The sequence below is a fragment of the Mustela erminea genome, chromosome 12 (assembly GCF_009829155.1).
Source record: "Mustela erminea isolate mMusErm1 chromosome 12, mMusErm1.Pri, whole genome shotgun sequence".
Classification (NCBI taxonomy): Eukaryota; Metazoa; Chordata; class Mammalia; order Carnivora; family Mustelidae; genus Mustela; species Mustela erminea.
The window spans coordinates 37,324,976-37,345,502 of record NC_045625.1 but is presented as its reverse complement, the minus strand read 5'-3'; the positions used below and the strand labels follow the sequence as shown (position 1 = coordinate 37,345,502).

Below are 20,527 nucleotides of genomic sequence, written 5' to 3'. Positions count from 1 at the left end.
GACCTCACCTTTCCACTATTTTCACACTATTAAGGTAGGCTATTTAGTTCTGTCTCTTTAATATTTACATTGGAGGGGCGCCTGGGTGGCTCAGTGGGTTAAAGCCTCTGCCTTCGGCTCAGGTCATGATCCCAGAGTCCTGGGATCGAGCCCCACATCGGGCTCTCTGCTCAGCAGGGAGCCTGCTTCCTCCTCTCTCTCTGCCTGCTTCTCTGCCTGCTTGTGATCTTTGTCTGTCAAATAAATAAATAAAATCTTTAAAAAAAATATTTATCATTGGATCATTATTTTCAAAAATATTTTTCATATTCATAAAAATATTTTTGGTGGTAAAATAATGCATACATATCTTACAAATAGGCATTTACTTTCCATGCTATAAAAGTTTTCTTTTAAAAGAAGTGATAAGTCAGTTAGTAATTTAATTTGATATAGTCTTGGTGGTCATGAGACTCTTCTCACATAAGTTATCTTTGCTACATTTAGAAATGGTATCAAAATTGAACTTTTTAATTTTTATTTTTTGAACTCTTTTTAAAAAGATTTATTTATTTTAGAAAGAGAGCACACATGAGTGGAAAGGGCAGAGTGAGAGGGAGAGAGAATCTCAGAGTCCATGCTAATCATGGAACCTGATGGGGTGCTCAGTTTCACAACCCTGAGGTCATGACCTGAGCTTAACCTCAAAGTCAGACACTTAACCAGCTGCACTACCCAGGCTCCCTAGAATTTAGCTTTTTGAGGGCCTATATCAGTATTTGTGCTTCTAGAGAATAGGGCTCTTGCTTTTTAGCCAAAGGGCTATTCTTGGTGGTGGTTCTCTACTCACCCACCTGTGTTGTCTACTTAAGGTGGACAAATGGTGGACCTCAGTGTCAAATCGCTCTCGTCACCAAAAAGTTTACTGTGGAGTTACTTATAATAAAACTGCAGGGGAGGGGAGACAATGAAACAACCCAATCAAAAACCAAAAGCAGACTACTCAAATTCCAGAAAAAGGGACTTGATGAAAGAGTTTTTGTTTTTTTTTAAAGATTTTATTTATTTCTTTGACAGACAGAGATCACAAGTAGGCAGGCAGGCAGAGAGCCTGATGCGGGGCTTGATCCCAGGACCCTGAGATCATGACCTGAGCCGAAGGCAGAGGCTTCAACCCACTGAGCCACCCAGGTGCCCCGTGATAAAAGAGTTTTTGATAGGGGCTCCTGGGTGGCTCAACTGGTTAAGCATCTGCCTTCGGTTTAGGTCATGATCCCAAGATCCTGGGATGTCCTGCATCAGGCTTTCTGCTCAGGAGGGAGCCTGCTTCTCCCTCTGCCTTCCGCTCCCCCTGCTTGTGCTCTCTCTTTGTTTCTCTCAAATAAATACAACCTTTATTTTAAAAAAGTTTTTGATATATTAACTTCATGGGCATCAAAAATAAGTATTGTAGGGGGGGACTCCTGGGTGGCTCAGTTTGTTAAGCTGCTGCCTTTGGTTCAGGTTGTGATCACAGGGTCCTGGGGTCGAGCCCCACATCGGGCTCCTTGCTCATCTGGGAGCCTGCTTCTCCCTCCGCCTGCAGCTTCCCCTGCTTGTATGCACTGTCTCTCTCTCTCTGCCTCTGACAAATAAATAAATAGAATTTTTAAATTAATATATATATGTATGTATACATACATATATACGTGTGTGTGTGTGTGTGTGTTTGTGTGTGTGTGTGTGTATTAGGGGCACCTGGGTGGCTCAGTTGGTTGAGTGTTTGACTTTTTTTTTTTTTTTTTAAGATTTTATTTATTTATTTATTTATTTTATTTTTTATTTTTTTAAGATTTTATTTATTTGTCAGAGAGAGCGAGCGAGAGTGAGCACAGGCAGACAGAGTGGAAGGCAGAGTCAGAGGGAGAAGCAGGCTCCCTGCAGAGCAAGGAGCCCGATGTGGGACTCAATCCCAGGACGCTGGGATCATGACCTGAGCCGAAGGCAGCTGCCCAACCAACTGAGCCACTGACAGAGATCACAAGTAGGCGAGAAGCAGGCAGAGAGAGAGGAGGAAGCAGGCTCCCTGCTGAGCAGAGAGCCCGATGCGGGGCTGGATCCCAGGACCCTGGGGTCATGACCTGAGCCGAAGGCAGAGACTTTAACCCATTGAGCCACCCAGGCGCCCCGAGTGTTTGACTCTTGATCTCAGCTCAGATCTTGTTCTCAGAGTCTCGAGTTCAAATCCCTTGTTGGGCTCTACACTGGGCATAGAGCCTACTAAATAAATGAATGAGTAAATGGATGAGTAAAAATAAATACTGTAAAGACTGTTGTTGTTAGAAAATAGTTTATTATGTCAAGTTTTAAAAATCACCACAGCTTAGTTACAGTGTAGTTAGATATATCCATGGACACATTATTGCAACCCCAAAAGTAGTAAATACTGCAGTGTTATAAGAGTGAACTTAATTGTTTTAACATTTCCTTTATCGTTGCCAAGTTTGTGAAATTTATAAACATCAAGGGGAAGCTTGGAGAACAAAAGAAATTTAATACGAATTTGTCATCATTCTACTCCTATCCACTTTGTAATATGTTGAGTGAGCTAAAAAATACAGTTCCTGGTTAAAGGTAATTGCATTTTCAATGTAGACAACCAATAAACCCCACTTGCCTCATGGACCATGTATTAAAAAGAGGTTTTTATTCATGAACTTTATAGCTATGAACTTTACAGCTATGGCAACTCGTAATCTCTCTGTTCTTTATCATTTATTTGAAAAATGGGGGGGGCAAGCCTGGGTGACTCATATGGTTGGGCATCTGCCTTTGGCTTAGGTATGATCTCTAGATCCTGGGATTGAGCCCCATATCAGGCTTCTCCCTCTCCCTCTGCCTGCTGCTTCACCTCCTTGTGCTTTTTCTCTCTCTCTTTCAAATAACTAAAATCTTTTAAAAAATTTTGAAGAACATACTGGTATTTTATTTTTTTAATTAAAAAAAATTTTTTTTATTTGAGAGAGAGAAAGAGAGCCTGAGAATGGAGAGGGTCAAAGGGAGAAGCATACTCCCTGCTGAGCAGGGAGCCTGATGCCATACTCCATTCTGGGACTCCAGCATCAAGAGCAGAAGGCAATTGTCTAACCAACTGAGCCACTCAGGCGCCCCTAGAGTATACTGTTTTTTAAGAGTAGTTTTAGGTTCACTGCAAAATTGAATAGAAAGCACAGTATTTGATTATCTTTAGGATATAGTATTTTTAAATATTATTGTTTTAATAATGATTACAATTAGATTCTGCTTTTTTTAATAGGCTATTCCCAAGACATGTTGTCTTATCTTGGGCAGCCATAACAGTAGCATACAGGGGATGGCTTAAACAGAAGAAATTTATTTTTTCACAGGTTGGGAGACTAGAACTCGAACATCAGGGTACCAGCATGGTTGGTTTCTGAAGACTCTTGTGGCTTATCTCTTGTGTCCTCACCAAGGCTTGAGTAGAGAGCGAGCTAGCTCTCTGGTATCTCGTATAAGTGTTTTTGCCAAGTCTACAGAACCATAACTTTTTGGGATAATAAAATTAAGGCTTTGTAGTAGTGAATGGGCCTAATTACACATAGTTTATGATCTTTCTAATAATTTAGTTGGGTGGTATGCCATTATCAGCTTTTCAGAAATTGAAAGAACTGCATATGTCAAGAGTCCTCTACAATAAAGTTGTAATCACAAATTATTTTTTTAAAGATTTTATTTATTTATTTATTTGAGAAAGAGAGAGCGTGAGAGGAGAGAAGGTCAGAGAGAGAAACAGACTCCCCAAGAAGCTGGGAGCCTGATGCAGGACTCAATCTTGGGACTCTGGGAACATGACCTAAGCCGAAGACCGTTCCTTTACCAACTGAGTCACCCAGGTGTCCTGTAATCATAAATTATATTTTAATTATTCAGAAAAGACCAGGTAAAAGCAGTAGTAATACTGTATTATGGTTCTCCAGAGAAACAGAACCTAGAGCACGCATAGAGATAAATACTAGAGGAGGTTTATTATAAAGGTTGGCTCACATGGTTATCAGGTCTGAGAAATGGCACAATCTCTACAAGCTGTAAAACTAGGAAAGCTGGGAGTATAATTTAGACTGAATTCAAAGGCCTGGAAACTAGGAAGCTGCTGGTGGCAATCCTAGAGTACCAAGGCCCCAAAACCCAGAGTTTCAGTGTTCCAGCTCAGTTGAATTTGTCCTTTGCATTTTTGTTCTTTTCAGGTCCTCATAGACTGGATGATGCTTTCCCCAGTAGGATCTCTGTTTCCATTATGGTGGATATTCTTTATTTAGTCTATGGATAAAGATAATTTTTTCTGGGAACATCTTCACACCTGGAAGTAATGTTTTACCAGCTGTCTGAGCATCCCTTAGCCGAGTCAAGTTGACACATAAATTACCATCCCAGTTACCCTTCTTTTTCACCCATTCCTCCCTTCCCATCCACATATGGTCTTTCTGTGTTCTGTGTACACCACTATATTCACAGCGAGATAATTAGGAAATTCATTTGAATCCTTTAGATAGCAGGGTGCTTTAAAATAAGGGTTTAGTCCCTTCTTATTTGATAACACTCAGTAAAATTGTTAGAAAATGCAACAAATGATACCTCACCTAGTTCTGCTTCATCTCCTTTGCTCATTTAATGTACATTTCTTTCTCTTTGATTAAATTATTCTTTTCTACTTTTGGTGGAATTATCTAATAGAACTGTGGTTTTTCTGTGGTTTCTCTGGGAATTTACTTGGTTATTCCTCCCAGGAATCAAATAATAAAACCAAAGAAGTCATATTAGAATCAATTACAAATAAAGTTATAATACTATATTCTCTGATGATTTTTTTTTTTTTAAAGATTTTATTTATTTATTTGACAGACAGAGATCACAAGTAGGCAGAGAGAGAGAGAGGAGGAAGCAGGCTCTCCGCGGAGCAGACAGCCCGACGCGGGGCTCGATCCCAGGACCCTGGGATCATGACCTGAGCCGAAGGCAGAGGCTTTAACCCACTGAGCCACCCAGGCGCCCCTCTGATGATTTTTTTTAATGCTAGGATAAACTGCTTAAGTTCATTATTGAACTTATTTCATATAAAATTTAAATACAAAATTTTAAAATTCTAAAACATTTATAATCTTTTTTAAAAAAATCTGTCTATCTATCTATCTATCTATCTATCTATTTATTTATCTATCAGAGATCACAAGTAGGCAGGGAAGTAGGCTCTCTCCTGAGCAGAGAGCCTGGATGCGGGGCTCAATCCCAGGACACTGGGATCATGACCTGAGCCGAAGGCAGAGGCTTTAACCTACTGAGCCACCCAGGCACCCCAAACATTTATAGTTTTTATTAAAATACTTTCATTTCAATGTCTGGTGCTATAAATATACCAAAGATGTGAGGTTTAAACCCACTTTTGGGGTGCCCGGGTGGCTCAGTGGGTTAAGCCTCTGCCTTCAGCTCAGGTCATGATCCCAGGGTCCTGGGATAGAGCCCCAAGTTTGACTCCCTGCTCAGTGGAAGCCTGCATCTCCTTCCCCTCTGCCCCTCCCCTTGTGCTCTCTGGCTCGCGCTCTCTCTCTCTATCTCTGTCAAGTAAAATTAAGCAAGCGCGCGCGTACACACACACGATCTTTGTTTTTTTTGTTTTGTTTTGTTTTGTTTTTAAAGATTTTTATTTATGTATTTGACAGACAGAGATCACAAGCAGGCAGAGAGAGGAGGGGAAGCATGCTCCCTCCTGAGCAGAGAGCCCTATGTGGAGCTCCATCCCAGGACCCTGAAATCATGACCTGAGCCGAAGGCAGAGGCTTTTTCTTTTTTTTTTTTTAAAGAATTTATTTATTTATTTGACAGAGATCACAAGTAGGCAGAGAGGCAGGCAGAGAGAGAGAGAGGAGGAAGCAGGTTTCCCGCTGAGCAGAGAGCCTGATGCGGGACTCGATCTCAGGACCCTGGGATCATGACCTGAGCTGAAGGCAGTGGCTCAGTGGGTTAAGCTGCTGCCTTCGGCTCAGGTCATGATCTCAGGGTCCTGGGATCGAGTCCCACATCGGGCTCTCTGCTCAGCGGGGAGCCTGCTTCCTCCTCTCTCTCTCTCTGCCTGCCTCTCTGTCTACTTGTAATCTCTCTCTGTCAAATAAATAAATAAAATCTTTAAAAAAAAATAAATCCACTCCTTAAAAATAATTTTAGGCTTTAGAGTTTGCAGAATAGTACAGAAAGTTCTCATATAACTTCTATCAGCTTTCTCTAATGTTAACATCTTATGCAAGAATAGTACATTCATCAAAACTGAGAAATTAACTTTGGTACAATACTGTTAAGTAAACTACAGACTTTATTTGGAGTAAAGTGTAGAATGGGGAAGTTAAAACATTTATTACTTGTGGAAAAAAAACATTTATTACTTGTCTATAGTTGCTCTCTGTCCTCTGTAGGGGGAGACAAATTCTGTTTCTGTATTGTACATGCTTGAACTTAATCCACATAAAGATGCTGAGTGTTTGTTAAAATGCTATCAGTATTTATTATCAATTTTTAAAGCGAACATTTGATGGGAACCTGGGTGGCTCAGTTGGTTGAGTGAGTGCCTTTGGCTCAGGTCATGATTCTGGAGTCCCCGGATTGAGCCCCAAGTCAGGCTCCCTGCTTGGTGGGGAGTCTGCTTCTCCCTCTGACCCTGTCCCCCATATTCATTTTCCCTCCCCCTCTCTCTCTTTCTCTTTCAAATAAATAAACTCTTTTATAAAAAGTGTGCATTTGATGAACATTAAAAATTTACATAATTTTGGTCAGTGGTCTTTAAAAATGGACCTGAACAAAAACATTTCTCTTTGAATTCATTTAAAGATTCTTCTTTAGAGGGGCGCCTGGGTAGCTCAGCTTAAGCCTCTGCCTTTGGCTCAGGTCATGATCTCAGGGTCCTGGGATCGAGCCCCAAATCAGGCTCCCTGAGGAGGGAGCCTACTTCCCCACCTCTCTCTGCCTGCCTCTCCGCCTACTTGTGATCTCTCTCAAATAAATAAATAAAATCTTTAAGAAAAAAAAAAAGATTCTTCAAATGAATATGAATGCTTTCTTATGTGCTGATCAGAAGTTGGTAACCTGTATTTTGTTTGCTTTAACTACCTAAGATAAATTGACATAACTTTTCTTTTGTACCCAGTAAAACATATATATTTTTTGTTTCCGGCATTAAAACAACTGATTACTTGACTTGTAAAATATTCTTTAGTCCTAAATCATTAGGGAAAAGTTTGTGGAATGTTCCTGTAGAACTGTCAAAATCTCTGTGTGACTTTCATCTTGGTTTATATGAACAAAGGAGTAAGGTGAAAAAAGTCACCAGAAACCAGATGATTTTGATTCTGATTGGGTGTTGAGATTTTACCTAGCAAATGTGATTTAATAATATACATTATTAAAAATTTGAGTTTGTTATTTTTTAGTTACATTTTTCATTTTTCCTTATAGTTTTTCTTTTAAAAAATTAAATAAGGACACTAGTTTGCTCTGTAAGAGTATACAAACTTGAAGGATATAAGTATAGGTATATTAGCCAGTATTGAGAACATAATAATATTTAGGCCACCAAATTTGTCCTTTTGTAGAGCTGGGCTCTGGTTTGTAATTAGTCTTTGACAAGCAGGATTTAATATACATTTATGTAGTTATATTCATGGATTTGCAGATCTTATCCAGTCTCCAAATTTAAGGTACAGGGAAAAGATTTCCCTTGGCAGTGCTATGCCCAAGGTTGGCTGCAAATCAGAGTCCTGCGGAGAAGTTTTTAAAAATAAAGAATACTAGAGATTTCAGTTTAATTAGATTTGGAGGGGCCCTAGGCTAGATAGCCTTAATTTTACATTTAGAACGGTCTGGGGGTACCTGGGTGGCTCTAGACACTTAGTCTGTCTGCCTTTGACTTAGGTGGTGATCTCAGAGTCCTGCTCAGCGGGGAGTCTGCTTCTTCCTCTGTCCCCCACCGCTCCCTACTTGTGTGCATGCTTTCTCTCAAATAAATAAAAATCTTAAAAATGCATCATTTATGGAGACCCAGAACTTCCCCTATACTTTAAAAATAATAATTATAATAAATAATAGTAATTTATTGAGGTAAAATTCACATACATAAAATGAACCATTTAAAGTAAACCTAATTCAGTGACATTTAATATGTGGTCCCAGTGTTGTTCAGTTGTCACTTCTGTTTGTAAAGTATTTCCATCACTCCTGTATAAATACCTTACCCATAACACAGTTTTTCTCCATTCCCATTTCACCCTAGTCCTAGTCTCTGACAGCCATGTCCCCAACTTTCTATCTCTGTGTGTTTATATATTCTGGATATTTCCTAAAAAGAGAATCATACAGGGGCGCCAGGGTGGCTCAGTGGGTTAAGCCTCTGCCTTCAGCTCAGGTCATGATCCCAGGGATCGAGCCCCGCATCGGCCTCTCTGCTCGGCGGGGAGCCTGCTTCCCTTCCCCTCTCTCTCTGCCTTCCTCTCGGCCTAGTTGTGATCTCTCTCAAATAAATAAATAAATAAAGAGAGAATCATACAATATGGACCTTTTGTCTCTGGCTTTCACTTAGTCTAATGTTTTAGAAGTTCCTCCATGTTATGTTGTGTATCAATACTTCATTTTTTTAAAAAAAGATTTTATTTATTTGAGAGAAGGTGGATGTGCAACCTGGAGGAGAAGGAGAGAGAATCTGGAGCTGACTCCACACTAAGCGCAGAGCCAAATGCAGGGCTCAGTCTTGGGGCTGTTGGATAATGACCTGAGTGGAAACCACAAGTCGGTTACTTGACTGAGCCATGCATGGGCCCCACTTCTTCATTTATCCTTAACAGCTGGGTGATATCCATAGTATCCATCCATCTATTGATGGACATTTGGACCTTCTCCACCTTTTAGATATGTGAATAGTGCTGCTGTGACCATGTGTATAGATGTCTTGCTTAAGTACTTTTTTCATTTCTTTTGCTTATATACCTAGGAGTGGAATTGCAAGATCAAATGGGTAATTATGTGTTTTACTTTTAGAGGAATGACCAGACGGTTCTACAGCAAATGAACCATTTCATATTCCCACCAACAATGTATGAGGGTTCCTGTTTCTCCACATCCTCACTAATGTTTATTTTGTAATTTTTGTTTTAATTCTAACCATCACAAGGTGATGTTAAGTGATTCTTATTGTTTTGATTTGCATTTCCCTGCTGACTAGTAATGTTTGTTCAAGTCCTTTGCCCATTTTTCAATTGGCTGGTTTATCTTTTTGTCTTTGAGTTGCAGGAGTTCTGTCTAATGAAGGATATTAAACCCTTATCAGATATATGACTTGGAGATATTTCCTTCAAATCTGTAGGGCTTTTAAAAATAATTTTGTTGGGCGCCTGGGTGGCTCAGTGGGTTAAGCCGCTGCCTTCGGCTCAGGTCATGATCTCAGGGTCCTGGGATCGAGTCCCACATCAGGCTCTCTGAGCAGAGAGCCTGCTTCCTCCTCTCTCTCTCTCTGCCTGCCTCTCAGTGTAATTTGTACTTGTAATTTCTCTCTGTCAAATAAATAAATAAAAAATCTTTAAAAAAAATAAAAATAAAAATAAAAATAATTTTGTTGATAAATGCCCTTTGCATAAAAGCTTTTCATTTTGATGAAGTCTAGTTTATCTTTGTTGCTCATGCTTTTGGTGTCATATCTAAGAATACATTGCCATATTGAAGATCATGAAGATTTACCCCTATGTTTTGTTTTGGTTTTAGAGAGGGAGAGGACAGGGACAGGAGAGGAAGAGAGAGAGAATCTTATGCAGGCTCCAAGCCCAGCAGGAGCCCAAAGCCAGAATGGATTTCATAACCCTGAGATCATGACCTGAGCTGAAATCAAGAGGTGGTTGCTTAAGCAACTCAGCCAGCCAGGCACCCTCGGTTTTTGTTTTTGTTTTTTAAAGAGTTTTATGGGGTGCCTGGGTGGCTCAGTTGGTCAGGCGACTGCCTTTGGCTCAGGTCATGGTCCTGGAGGCCTGGGATTGAGTTCCACATCAGACTCCCTGCTTGGCGGGGGCTCTGCTTCTCCCTCTGACCTCTCCCCTCTCATTCTCTCGCTCTCTCTCAAATAAATAAAATAATAAAAATAAATCTTGAAAGAGTTTTATGATTTTAGCTCTTAGATCTTTGTTCCATTTTGAGTTAATTTTGTACATGGTATAAGGTATGAATCCAACTTCACTCCTCTGTTTTTGGAATTTCAGTTATCCTAGCATCATTTGTTGAAGAGACTTATTTCCCCATAGAATGGACGTAGGATCCTTGTCAAAAATCATTTCACCGTAGATGTATGGATTTATTTGGTGACTCTTAGTTCTAGTCTTTTGGTCTATAAGTTTATCATTAAGCCAGTCCTAAACTGTCTTGTTGGCTTTAGCTTTATACTAAGTTTTGAAATTCGGAAGTGTGAGTTCTCCAACTTTACTCTTTTTTAAATTTTTAAATTTTAATTTTAATGTTTTTTCTTTTTAAAGATTTTATTTATTTGACAGAGAAAGACACAGCGAGAGAGGGAACACAAACAGGGGGAGTGGGAGGAGAAGCAGGTTTCCCACAGAATAAGGAGCCCAGTGTGGGACTCGATCCCAGGACCCTGGGATCATGAGCTGAAGGCAGACTCTCCACGACTGAGCCACCCCCTTTACTCTTTTTAAAAAATATTTTATTTATTTGAGAGAGAGGGAGAGCATGCATGAGTGGGGGGAGGGGCAGAGGGACAAACAGACTCCACACTGAGTGTAGAGCCTGATGTGGGTCCTGATAACAGGACCCTGAGATCAGACACCTAAACAGCTGAGCCACCCCCACTTCCCTTTACTCTTTTATTATTATTATTATTATTATTATTTTAGATTTTAAAAATTTATTTATTTGAGATAGAGGTAGCGACAGAGAGAGTATGAATGGGGAAGAAAGGGAGAAGCAGGCTCCCAGCTGGGCAGGGAGCCCCATTCAGGGCCCCATCCCAGTCTGGGATCATGACCTGAGCTGAAGGCAGAACTCTTAACTAACTGAGCCACCCAGTTACCCCATTTTTCTTTTTTAAGATTGTTTTTGCTTTTGTGGATCCCTTAAATTTCTGTATAAATTTTAGAATCAGTTTTTTAATTTCTGGAAAAAGGACAGTTAGGATTTGTTTGTTTTTAAAGATTTTATTTATTTGACAGACTGAGATCACAGATAGGCAGGCAGAGAGAGAAAGTGGAGAGCAGGCTCCCTACTCCCTGCTGAGCAGAAAGACTGACTTCGGGGCTTGACCCCAGGACCCTGAGATCATGACCTGAGCTGAAGGCAGAGGCTTAACCCACTAAGCCACCCAGGTGCCCCAGGAAGCTAGGATTTTGGTGAAGATTTCATTTTATCTGTAGATCAAATTGGGGATATTTTTCTGTTTACTTAGGTCCTTCATTCTTTGAGCTGTGTTTTAATAGTTCTCTGTGTACAGATCTTTCATCTCCTTGGTTAGATTTATTCCTCAGTATTTTATCCTCTTAAATGCCATTGTAAATGGAATTGTTTTTATGAACCCTGTTTAGGTTATTGCTGGTATAGAGAAGTAAATCTCATTTTTTAGTTTTGATCTTATATCTTACAACTTCGCTAAATTTCTTTATTAGCTTAGTAGCTATCATATGAGTTCTTTGAAATTTTGTCATTTTTGAAATAATTCTATTTCTTCCTTTCCAGTTTGTGTGCCTTTTATTGCTTTTTTCTTGTTTAGTGCTCTGGCTGGAACTTTCAGGGCAGTGTTAAATAGCAGTGGTAAAAATGATTATCCTTGTCCTGTTCTTGATCTTAGGAGGAAAGATTTCACCATTTAGTGTAATGCTAGCTGTGAGGGTTTTGTTTTGTTTTGTTTTAAGATTTTTATTTATTTATTTGACAGAGATCACAAGTAGGCAGAGAGGCAGGCAGAGAGAGAGGAGGAAGCAGGCTTCCTGCTAAGCAGAGAGCCTGATGGGGGGCTCCATCCCAGGACTCTGGGATCATGACCTGAGCCCAAGGCAGAGAGAGGCTTTAACCCAGTGAGCCACCCAGGCCCCCCTGAGTTTCGTTGTTGTTTTTTTTTAATTCCGTTACAATGTTGAGATACTTTCTTCTATTTATATTATAATTTTTTTAGTGTTTTTATCATGAAAAAGTGTTGCATTTTGTCAAATGCTTTGCATCAATTGAGATGCCCATCTTTTAATAAGTTGTTTCTGAGTACAAATCTAGAATGTCATTCCACTGCTCAGAAATTTTTATGTATATAGGTATAAACTCAGAACAAAGTAACATATTTTTCTGGTCTAATTTTTATATATAATCTATTTTTCATTACAGGTTGGTTCTTTACCATTGTGGTAGGTAGAATAATGGTCCTTCAGAAGAGTCCACATCCCAATCCCTGGAACCTGTGTTATGTTAGCTTATATGTTAAAGAAAAATTAAAGTTGCTAATCATTAGCTGACCTTAAAAGAAAGAGATTATTCTGGATTACTCAGGTGGGCCCAATGTAACTTTCAAGTGGAAAAGGTAGACAGGAAATGAGAGTGAGAGATGTGATTATGGGAGAAAGGCCTAGAGAAATGCAACATTGCTTGCTTTGAAGATTAGAGGAAGGAAGACCAAGAGCAAAGGCGTGTGGGTGGCCTTCAGAAGCTTAGAAAGGACAAGGAAAGAGATTTTTTTCCAGAAAGGAGGAGTACACTGCTGTTGACACATTGAATTAGCCTTGTGAGAATAGTGTCAGATTTTGACCTACAAAAGTGTAAAGCAATAAATTGCTGTTTTAACTACTAAGTGTGTGGTGATTTGTTACAGTAGCAGTGCAAAACAAATATAACTACCCTAGCATATTCTGTTTATGATGTTCGTTGTTTTTTTTTGTTTGTTTTTGTTTTTTAGATTTTATTTATTTATTTGACGAGAAATCACAGTAGGCAGAGAGGCAGGCAGAGAGAGAGGGGGAAGTAGGCTTCCCGCTGAGCAGAGAACCGATGTGGGGCTCAATCCCAGGACCCTGAGATCATGACCCAAGCTGAAGGCAGAGGCTTAACCCACTGAGCCACCCAGGCGCCCTTACAATGTTGGTTTATTTCTCTGGGCTAACTCATGTCTAAATTTCCTTTTTAGGTTGTTAAAATTGTAGTTACTATTCAAGAACCATCTCAAAGCTTTCTCAAATACTAAGCCTTTAGTTTGTCTTTCCCACCATGTGCCAGGTGTCCTCTATCCAAATACCCTAAGTTTCTCCTTGTTTCTCTTGTGCTTTTTTTTTAAAAAACCTTCTTCATTGCATCTAACAAGTTTTAGAATTTAGTATTTGGTATTTTATTAAAAATGTTCTGTTATCTTGATACGGTCGTGTATTTTTTGTGTAAATCTAAATTTGGGTTGTGTACATATAAGATTTTTATATTTTAGTTATATCTCTAATTATTTAGAATTTTGAATCTTTCATTTTAGGCTAAGATTGGTGACTATATCTTAGTCTTTCTTCTATTGAATAACAATCTGTGATGCATATGGTAAGCAATCCATATGTATTTGACTTAAACTAAATGTACATGTGGATTAGGTCCTATAATTTAAATTTATGAACCAAAGGGCGCCTGAGTGGCTAAGTCAGTTAAGCATCTGCCTTCAGCTCAGGTCATGATCCCAGGGTCCTGGGATCAAGCCCCATGTCAGGCTCCCTGCTTCAGCAGGGAATCTGCTTTTCCCTCTCCTCCAGCTCCTTTCCCTGCTCGTGCTCATTTGCACTTGCTCTCTCAAATAAATAAATAAATAAAATCTTACCCAAAAAAGTACTGAGTTTTATACATATTCTGGGGGAATTAAAATTAAGTTATTGGGAGGCATATTTTCAGTTTATGTAAACCATACTTATTGAAACCATGGATATTGAAGGTGGTTATAGCATCTCTCTAGACAGATTTTAAGCAAGGTCAAATTTTGGGAGGGGTTGTTTCTTTTTATGTACTTCAGATTCAGATGTGTCTGAAAATAAAGATGGTTGCTCCTGAAGACTCCTGAATCTCAGTTATTATTTATGTCTATTATTTTATAGATATATTTATTTTAGAGAGCACAAGCACGTGAGCATGATTGGTCAGGCATGGGGGTGAAGGTCAAAGGGAGAGGGAGAGAAGCAGACTCGCGGCAGAACGCAGAGCCCAATGTGAGGTTTGATTCCACAACCTCAAGATTATGACCTGAGCCAAAATCAAGAGTCAGACATTCCACCGACTGAGTCACCCATGCGCCCTTTTCAATTTTAAATGAGTTTTTCTTAGAAGGATGGTGCTGTAAACATACTGCTTCTTTTTTAAGAAATACATCTTACAGAGTGGTCAGAACTAATATTTATAGTACAAAAGAGTTTTCAAAAAGATTTTTTAAAAGATTTTATTTATTTGACAGAGAGAGACAAAGTTAAAGAGGGAACACAAGCAGTGGGAGAGGGAGAAGCAGGCTTCCCACTGAGCAGGGAGCCCGATGCGGGGCTCCATCCCAGGACCCTGGGATCATGACCTGAGCTTGAAGGCAGCTACTTAATGACTGAGCCACCCATATGCCCCCATAATATAAAAAATGTTTAATAATTCTTCAGTGTTGGGGTGCTTGTGTGGCTCAGTTTATTGAGCGATTGACTCTTCTTGGTTTTGGTTCAGGACATAATCTCATGGTCATGGGATTGAGTTCCTCATTGGGCTCTTAGATTGGGGTAGAGTCTGCTTCGGATTCTCTCCCCTTTTCCCTCTAGCGCTCTCTCTCTCTCACACACACACATAAATATATTAAATCTTTAAAAAAGATTCTTCAGCATTGATTGCAAACATGAAGAAAAAGCAGAATCGTTTTCTCCCCTAATGATGAGAAGGCAGATTTTCTAGGAATGAAAGAAACTTCAGCAGAACTGATGTCCCTTTTTATATCCTATTTTTGAGTATTTACTAAATGTAATGTTTGTGTCTCATAGAACGGAGATGTATGCATTTCAATTCTTCATCCGCCTGTAGATGACCCACAGAGTGGAGAACTGCCCTCTGAAAGGTGGAATCCTACTCAGAATGTCAGGTAAGGGGATACATAAGGAATAATCTGGTTTTTCATTGGTTCTTAAGATTGGATATTATCTTTATAACAAGTACAAAAGACTCCTTTTTGTACATGGTTGTTTTGTCTTCTGCTAGAACTTTAAGTAACATGTATGCATCATTTTTAAGAGTCATAGTTTCAGAGCAGTAATTGCTTTTGTTACTCATTTGTTTATGTGCATCTTAATCTGAATTCTTCCTGTTACATTATCTTAAGTTCCATCCTGCATCTTTGGATCTCATGATGTCCATGTTTGAATTGGTTGTTTTCTTAATCCAGGATCCTTAATACATTTTGCAGAAAAACCTCAGCCTTTACAAACTCAATTGACTTTATATACTCACTGTGTTTAAAAGAGCTTCCATTATCTGTTGTTATTTTGTTTGTTTTATATGTGTATGAATGTTTCTTAATGATTTTAAGGGTTTATGTATTTCTTTTGATTCCCTTTCATTATCCATCTTTTTTTCCCCCCAAATTTGTATTTACATTCTAATTAGTTAACATACAGTGCAATATTAAGATTGTTCATCTGTTAATTGATCTGTTGAACTATCTGTATAAATGGATGGTTATTTAACCATTTGTTTAGAGTAGTGGTCTATATGTTTAGGAGTGGGTTACCTAACTCTTAAAAATTTTTTGAAAAACTACACTGTGGCATGTTTTTGTAGCTTTTTTTTTCTCTGAGTAATCTCTGCACCTAACATGGGGCTTGAATCTACAGCTCCAAGATACAGAATTGCATGCTTGCACTCTGAGAAACAAACTGAGCTTTTTGGGAGGCTGGTGGGAGGTTGGGTGAGCCTTGTGGTAGGTATTATGGATGGCACGTGTTTTATGGAGCACTGGGTGTGGTGCATAAACAATGAATTTTGGAACACTGAAAATAAATTAAAAAAAAAAAAAAAAAAAAGTTGCATTCTCTACTGACCAAGCCAGCCAGGCGCTCCCACTGTTGCATGTTTTTAGGTGCAGATTTTGGTCTTCTGTTTTTTAGGTACAGTTTTTTAAAACATCTCAAATATAAGTAGTTAAAAGATACCTTTTTCCTGCTTGCATTTGAATTTCCATTTTACTATCCCTACTGAGTTTTATCTTAATACTTGAAATTTTTATGTTTGATAGCCTTATATATTTTATTTATCCTATAATATTTTTCTGAAAGAAAAAGCTGTACTTTAATTGCTGTGACAAGACCAAACTGATTACTCTATTGAACTAGTTTATTATATAGTTGATTAAAAACAGTACATCAATTATGCTTTCAGTATTCTTTTACTTTTTATATTATTATTAATAATTATTAGAAGTACATTTTAAATCTGGTAGATAGACATTTGTTTTGTTAGATCATGTAGTTATAAATAATTACTACAGTGTTAGATTGAGTCAGAAATAAAGCTGCAATTTCATGTGTATACATAATGTATGAATATACATTGTATATACTAATATACACACCCGAGAATATGTGCATCTATATACATATGTATATATGTATACATATATGTGAGGACTAACATACATGACATAAATATACATATTAGATGCAATGATTAAGAGACCATATTTACATATGATAATGGAGTAACATTTTACATGGCAGTGAAACTAAATCCTCTTAATTCCTTCTGAATTATTTATCATCATAGTGATCTATTGTTTTTTAAAAAAAAAAAACATTTTATTGTGATATAATTCCCATACCCAACAATTCCCCATTTTATGTGTACAATTCACTGTTCTTTAAGTAGAAAGCTGTACAAGTATCCCCACAATCAGTTTTAGAGCTTTTTTTAAAAAAATTTTTTTAAAGTAGGCTCTGTGCCCAGTGTGGAGCCCAATGCAGGGCTTGAACTCACGACCCTAGGATCAAAACCTGAGCTGAGATGAAGAGTCAGACACCAAGCTGACTCAGCCACTGAGGTGCCCCATGAACATTTTTATCACCTCTAAAGAAACTCATATCTCTTAGCATTTATACTCCCATTATCCCTCAACCTCCACCTCCACCCTTCTACCTGCAACCCTAGGAAAACACCAGTCTACTTTCTGTCTCTAGAATTTTACCTGTTTGGATATTTTGTAGGAGTAGAGTCATTCCAGATGTAGTATTTTGGCTTCTTTAACTTAGAATTTTTTTAAGGTTCGTCTTTGTAATAGCATTAATCAGTACTTCATACCTTTTTTTTTTTTTTTTAATAGTTTTTTAAAGATTTTATTTATTTATCAGAGAGAGAGAGGGGGAGAGAGAGAGCACAGGCAGACAGAGGCAGAGGGAGAAGCAGGCTCCCTGCTGAGCAAGGAGCCCGACGTGGGACTCGATCCCAGGACGCTGGGATCATGACCCGAGCCAAAGGCAGCTGCTTAACCAACTGAGCCACCCAGGCGTCCCACATACCTTTTTTTTTTTGGCTGAGTAATAATTCCATTGAATGCTTGTACCACCCTTGGTTTATCCATTCTTCATTCAGTGGACCTTTGGGTTGTTTCCATTTTTTGGCTATTATGAATCATGCTGCTATAAACATTATGTACAAGTTTTTGCATATATACTTTTTTTTTTTATTAAAAGATTTTGTTTATCTATTTGACATAGAGAGCGAGATCACAAGTAGGCAGAGGCAGGCAGAGAGAGAGGGGGAAGCAGACTCCCCGCCAAGCAGAGAGCCCAATGTGGGGCTCGATCCCAGGACCCTGAGATCATGACCTGAGCTGAAGGCAGAGGCTTTAACCCACTGAGGCGCATATATACGTTTTTTATTCCCTTGGATATATACCTAGGAATAGAATTGCTGGATCATATGATAACTCACTGTTTAACTTTTTGAGGAATTGCCAAACTGTTTTCCAACATGGCTGCACTAAATAGTACATGCCTACCAACAGTGTTTGAGAATTTGTTTCTGCATATCTTTGTTAACAGTTGTTACTATCTGTGTTATTATAACCATCCTACTGGAGGACATGGTATCTCATTATGGTTTTGTTATTGATGTTTTCTCTTTAAATAACTTCAAAATTTTAGAACCGTTTTAGATTTTTTTTTTAAAGATTTTATTTATTTATTTATTTGATAGAGACAGAGATCACAAGTAGGCAGAGAGGCAGGCAGAGAGCCCGATTCGGGGCTTGATCCCAGGACCCTGGGATCATGACCTGAGCCCAAGACAGACACTTAACTGACTGAGTCACCCAGGCATCCCGGGAGAGAGAGAGAATCTTAAGCAGTCCCCATGCCCAGTGTGGGGCCCAAAGCAGGGCTGGATCTCACAACACTGAGATCATGACCTGAACTGAAACTAAGAATTAGATACTCAACTGACTGACCCACCCAGGTGCCCCTTTGTTAGTCATTTTTAATGATCTGAAAAGGTAGTAACTCAGGAACTCTACTTTTTTTTTTTTTTTTTTGACAGAGATCACAAGTAGGCAGAGAGGCAGGCAGAGAGAGTGAAAGGGAAGCAGGCTCCCCGCTGAGCAGAGAGCCTGAGCCACCCAGGTGCCCCAGGAACTCTACTTTTGTTAAAAATGATAAGTTGAAAACTTCTTGACTTACACAAGGATTTCTTTTCTTTTCTTTTTTAAAGATTTTATTTATTTATTTGACAGATCACTAGTAGGCAGAGAGAGAGGCGGGAGGTGGGGGGGAGCAGGCTCCCTGCTGAGAAGAGAGCCTGACTGGGGGCTCAGTCCCAGGACCCTGAGATCATGACCTGAGCCAAAGGCAGAGGGTTAACCACTGAGCCACCCAGGTGCCCCTGCACAAGGATTTCTTAACAGTTTTTACCAAGTTCGTTTCTTCTCACTTTCTGGGAAGTGTATACCAAAGAATCTGTTCAAGCATATCAAATTACTGTTGATTATGTGTTGATTATGCTGATTACTCATTCCTTTAGGTATCTTGTTCAGTACAGTATACTTAGAATTGAAAAAATAGATATTTTGGATTTCAACACATCTAGTTCATATATTTTTTAAATCAGAAAAAAAGTGTCCCTTTTTCGATTCAAATAATGTGTTGATACACCTCATCTTGGCAATCATCTTGCTTTTGAATTCTAATTCTCAGATAGATTAGGCATAGAACTTTGCTATAAGTGTATTAATGTCTATGAAATATGGAATTACCACATATTCCCTGTACTTTATGCTTTACTTTAATGGGATTCTCCTTCAGGGATAATGCATTTCTTAATAATAATCAGAGATGGAATTAGTAAGTTCCTTTTAATGCAAATGTAATTCCAGCAGCCCCAATCTATACATATCTGAATTTGTTGTACTCCATCACATCACATCCAAAATACTTTCTTTAAACATCATTTACACTTTTTTTTTAAGACTTTATTCATTTATTTGACAGAAATACAGTGAGACAGGGAACACAAGCAGGGGGAGTGGGAGAGAGAAAAGCATGCCCCCCACCAAGCAGAGGGAGCCCAGTGCGGGGCCGGATCCCAAGACCTCAGGATCATGATCTGAGCTAAAGGCAGATGCCCAACTTACTGAGACACCCAGGTGCCCCCATTCTACACTTTCAACAAAATTATTTCTGAGAAAGGGAAAACAGTTGGCTTTATATGTAAATTTCTTTTTCTTTTATACACCTCATGTTTCATTACCTCTGGGCACTGTGCCCAAGGAATATTTGGGATGTGTAGAAGGTACGCATTCCTTTTGTAAAGAGCAGTTGTGGAAAGGGAGGGTGGAAAGGGGAATTGATCTGATAGTTTATATACCCACAGACGCATGAATATATTAAAAACCACTTCTTTTATACAGGATATATTTTATTTATTTATTTTATTTTTTATTTTTTTTAAAGATTTTTTTTTAATTTATTTTATTTTATTTTATTTTTTTTAAGATTTTATTTATTTATTTGACAGACAGAGATCACAAGTAGGTAGAGAGGCAGACAGAGAGAGAGAGGGAAGCAGGCTCTCCACTGAGCAGAGAGCCCGATGCGGGGCTCGATCCCAGGACCCTGAGATCATGACCTGAGCTGAAAGCAGAGGCCTTAAGCCACTGAGCCACCCAGGCGCCCCTAAAGATTTTATTTATTTATTTGACAGAGAGAAATCACAAGTAGACGGAGAGGCAGGCAGAGAGAGAGAGGGAAGCAGGCTCCCCGCTGAGCAGAGAGCCCGATGCGGGACTCGATCCCAGGACCCTGAGATCATGACCCGAGCCGAAGGCAGCGGCTTAACCCACTGAGCCACCCAGGCGCCCTGGGATATATTTTTTTAAAAGATTTTATTTATTTATTTGACAGAGAGAGATCACAAGCAGGCAGAGAGGCAGGCAGAGAGAGAGGGGGAAGCAGGCTCCCTGCTGAGCAGAGAGCCCGATGTGGGACTTGATCCCAGGACCCCGAGA

At 39.1% G+C, this 20,527-nt stretch overlaps 1 protein-coding gene across 1 annotated transcript in view; it reads left to right on the top strand.

The window, feature by feature from the left end:
• UBE2R2 (ubiquitin conjugating enzyme E2 R2) overlaps window positions 1–20,527 on the top strand; it is a 118,362-nt gene that overhangs the window by 83,694 nt on the left and 14,141 nt on the right. Inside the window, exon 3 of the mRNA XM_032308543.1 lies at window positions 15,024–15,121. Coding sequence (XP_032164434.1) covers window positions 15,024–15,121 — 98 coding nt within the window. The remainder of the gene's footprint in view (window positions 1–15,023; window positions 15,122–20,527) is intronic.